Below are 4,285 nucleotides of genomic sequence, written 5' to 3'. Positions count from 1 at the left end.
GTTTTTCACCATACATACATTTTGATAAACAGAAAAATGTTACAGGGAAATGTTAACTGAAGTATCTTTTAACTATGTTGCATCATTCAAGATTCTATAACGTTGCTGGGTACATAAGTAAAATAAAATGGCCACAGCTGTAGGTAACCTGCATATAATTTATTCACAATGTAATTAAAACAATACAAAAATAATGACAGTAACATTTACTTACTAACATGCAACATTTCATTAAATACTGGAATGACAAAGACTGTATAACATAGCAAATGACCTTTTACTCTGTTAAAGTGACATTACTATGCGTATAGAGAAAGTTATGACTGCAATAAAATAATGCATAATATGGAGTATATATAGAAAAATAAGGCTTACATTATACACTATACACTATACACAGTAAGAAAAAAAAACATACTGGAACACCTAAGGGAAAGGATCTTAAATTTCATAATTTCTGAATTTCCGAAGAAGGTCAGACGGAGCCTCAGCGGACCAGCGGAAGCGCAGGAGACAGTGTGTCATGTCCAGACTTTCTACATTTAGACAAGAAATAAATATTGGTAATGGTTCAAAACTGGAAAAAGCACATTAATGCTGCTTTGTGGGCATGAAATATAAATCAGATGGATGTATGCCACATTAAGGTAACCAATACCCATGCCTTCCATTTTGTTGAGAAATTCTACATATTATGGCTTCTTGGGGGGAAATGGGAGTGTTTTGGTTATTTAACCAACAGAGGAGTTTTGGTTGTGTGACCAATGAGAGTGTTTTGGTTGTGTGGCCAATGGGAGCCTTTTGGTTCAGCTGTGGTCAGATGAGTTACATTCGTAAAGTAATTGGGCAAATTGGGGGGTCACAGTTTACTAGTGGCTTTGAAACTACTAGCTATACCATGACCTGGATAAATGGGATCCTTTACAGTTATATTAATGAAGACATATTTTCAGAGAAAATAAAACTACTTTTATGAACCTGTCACTGTAGACTTTTACCAATATGATTATAGGCATATCCCATCAGACATAAATATTATCTACTGAATTTGGAATGGTGGCTAATTCAGTTCTAGATAGTTTGAAGGTTCAGGAACTCCTTTTGTGAGATTTTTCTAAGAGAAAGTTCCCTAATGAGTATTCACAAGCAATACAACCTGATAGGTTCTACTACTGCCTTTATTGCTGTATGTGTCCCTGTCAGGGATTCTACTCATTCCTCTCCCAATGGCCTCACAGGAAGTGAGGGTAAATCTCCACAACAGGCACACAAACATCAATACAAACCGCCTAACAGAGTTGAGTGCTTGTTTAGTAACAGGAGATCTACGGTATGACCTTCAGCAGTGCCAGAGATTAAATATGGATTTCACTTTATCTCTCCCAGAAACTTTTAGCAGAAAGAAAAAACCGAGGTGATAACCTTTCCCCGCCTTGCCTAAAAATTATTTTGGTTGAAGTTCCACCTTAAATTCACTTAGGGGGACATGTCGCCAACTAAAGGGCTATGACTTTCATTTTGACTTGATCAGCTTAATCTATAGCTTGTCAGTATCTATCTTATGAATTACATTAGTTCTCACAGAAGTGCAAGCCAGTGTTAAGTGACATCTTCTCTAAGGGCTCGTTCACACCAGCTTTTTTTTACAACTTTATTGGCAGTGTATAAATTGTACACTCTATTCAATGTTTTGGCCCAGCAGTGTAGTGTGCTTTGGTGCAATAGCCTCCATTGCCATCCAGTGCACTACAGAAGAATGCAGCATGTATGCATTTTTCTGCACCACTACACACATCACACCAGTGTTGTGGTGTGACTGGGGGACATAGAAAACAATGGTTTTCTATGTGTCCGAGCAGTGACCTGCATTGATCTGGTGGAAAAAATGCAGGTCACCACCATATGTGTGAATGGGTCTTCAACCTTCTGCAGTTCCACCCACTAAGCCTGAAGAATTAGTTAAATTAAAGGAGACTTGATTTTTCTCTGCTGCAGTAAGGTAATAAAGGTCTTGTCCCTCCCCCAGCTTCTGAATGGATAGTGAAAGGAAAAGCAGCAGAATGAAGAGCTCATCTCTCTCCTATTGTCTGCATGTCCGTTGTAGGCACTTAAACATTCACTGGATTTTCTCCTTGTGCTGCTTGTCCCCAGGGCCAGATTTCCCACAAGGCCACCGAGGCTTGGCCTCAGAGTTGCGGGGAGAAGAGGGGCAACAAAGCCGCAGGGCAGGTAGTTGTTTTTTTTTTCTTCTACATTTAGCCTTGCTTTGGGAAACCAGGGCTAAATGTAGAGCGGGAAAGCCGGCACTTGTTTAGGGATAAAAAAAAGTTTTAAAAAATGATAAAAGAAAAAAAAAGTAATCAAAACAAAAGTTATAAAAAATTTTTTAAAAAGATTAAAACCAACCCTGCCATCTGGTTGCCATTCTCCATTTAGGGGAAGAGGGGGGAGCACTGAGGAACCTGGCCTTGGGGCATCGGAGAGAGTAAATCTGTCCCTGCTTGTCCCTTGTCCACCTCTGCTGTACAGGGACTGCAAGAGGCTTCTACAAAGGCACAATCAGATCTTTACACTGCCTGCATTTGATAAATGAATTTAATAAAGTATTATTGAATACTTATTGTTGTGTTTTAGGTGTGCCTAGACTTTAGCTTTAATAAATGGGAGGAAAATAACATGATCTCCCTGCTCTGAGGAAAATTATTTAAAAGAGAAAAGAAAAAGCAAAAAAAAAAAAAAGATTCACTTAATGTTTAAGAACTTGATCACAACAGATCACCAATCCTGGGGTTACCTTCTGGACTTTTAGGCGAGATTGAATCAATATTTTCTTGAGGTTTCTCGATGACATAATCCTCATTTTCATCGCTGACCGGGTTTTTCTTTTCTTCCGCATCAATTAAGATGTCATCTTGTACTTCATCTGAGGGCTTGTTTGGGGCCTCCAGCATCGCTTCCTTCTTGTTCTTTACAGCCCAGTGCATTGACTGGAAATATACATACACAGAAATGACTAATCAAGCTGCGTACAAATGTTTTGGTGATCAAAGTACATATATAATCTACCTAGAAAACGTGTAAAATATGACCCAAACCATGTTAATTTATCAAGGCAAAAGCCAGTATTTAAAAAATACCAGTAACTAGCTACACAGCTTCTTAGAAATGGTCCCCAATATTGCCTCCAATGCTGATACTGCCAGGGAATGCAGCTACCAATGGGAGGGTCCATGCAGTGTAGTCATGTCATTTCTGTGCTATGTACAGGCTGCTGAATAGACCACAACTACCATAACTGCTTAAGTTGCACACTGATCACAGGGGGATATCTGCGGTAGTTACAGTTCAGGGCCACCGCCATTAAAAAAAAGGGGGCGGGGTTTGGTGTTGATGGCCACTGATTTCCAGGCTACAAGTTTGTCTATTAGCAGTGGCTATGCTGAACGTCACACCCCATGTTACAGTCTGGTGTAGTCCTAGCAGGTACATCTGACGTATGGGTGACAACACTGCCTTAAATTTAATAGTGGTGGGAAAGCATTGTCACCCCATTAAAGGCTGCAGGCTCTGGACTTTGCTGGCAGGATCAACAGGTCACTTTGTGGGGGGGACTAAATGAGAAAGAAAGGAAGATAAACTTCAGAACTATTGTGCATCTTGGGTAGGGGGTTCTGTAGTCCTAAAACACTTCCTCTGTTTAAACAGGAGATTTAAAGGGACTCTGTCATCACTCTCTATGTTAGGGGTGAGCTAGACAGAAGTGATCTAGAAGCAGACAGTCCTAAGATATTTATCATAAAGCGTTAATAAAATGGTTCAATAGAACTAACTAGCGAGGATTGTGTGTGGAGACAAGAAGATGCCATCTACTGGCTGAAACATTGAATGGTTTCTGGATGTTATGGATGCAATATACTAGCAAATAACAGTGACATTCACATCTCACAATACAGGATAGGCCAAGACTATGATGAAAAAATTCAGAAAGACGCAGACCAACAGAAGAGGGAAAGGATGAGTAGTGACAGGCAGCAGGATGGGGAGGGTGGTGGGGCAGTAATGGGGAACTGCAAAGCCACAAGTGAGATCGAAGGGGGGGTATAGTGACAGGCAGCAGGGACACTGTCACACATGGATTGGGAGTAGTGTAAAAGTGCAAAGCCACATGTGAGATTGAAGGGGGGCTATAGTGACAGGCAGCAGGGACACTGTCACACATGTATTGGGAGGGCAGTGGGGAAATAATGTAAAACTGCAAAGCCACAAGTGAGATTGAGTGTGGGGG

General features: G+C 40.5%; 1 protein-coding gene across 2 annotated transcripts in view; it reads right to left on the bottom strand.

Moving 5' to 3' along the window:
- Positions 1 to 391: 391 nt before the first annotated feature.
- The window catches only part of DNAJC12 (DnaJ heat shock protein family (Hsp40) member C12), a 15,039-nt gene continuing 11,145 nt past the window's right edge, over positions 392 to 4,285 (bottom strand). The window contains exons 4-5 of one of the 2 annotated variants that reach the window (XM_018573516.1): positions 2,780 to 2,987; positions 392 to 536 (exon numbers count right to left, since the gene is read on the bottom strand). In XM_018573516.1, the coding sequence (XP_018429018.1) occupies positions 442 to 536; positions 2,780 to 2,987 (303 nt within the window). In that variant the 3' untranslated portion in view covers positions 392 to 441. The remainder of the gene's footprint in view (positions 537 to 2,779; positions 2,988 to 4,285) is intronic. The other variant, XM_018573515.1, reaches the window with a different exon arrangement.

This window comes from Nanorana parkeri, unplaced genomic scaffold, assembly GCF_000935625.1.
Source record: "Nanorana parkeri isolate BGI_ZX_2015 unplaced genomic scaffold, ASM93562v1 scaffold2410, whole genome shotgun sequence".
In the NCBI taxonomy this organism is placed as follows: Eukaryota; Metazoa; Chordata; class Amphibia; order Anura; family Dicroglossidae; genus Nanorana; species Nanorana parkeri.
This window is presented reverse-complemented; position numbering and strand designations above follow the sequence as displayed.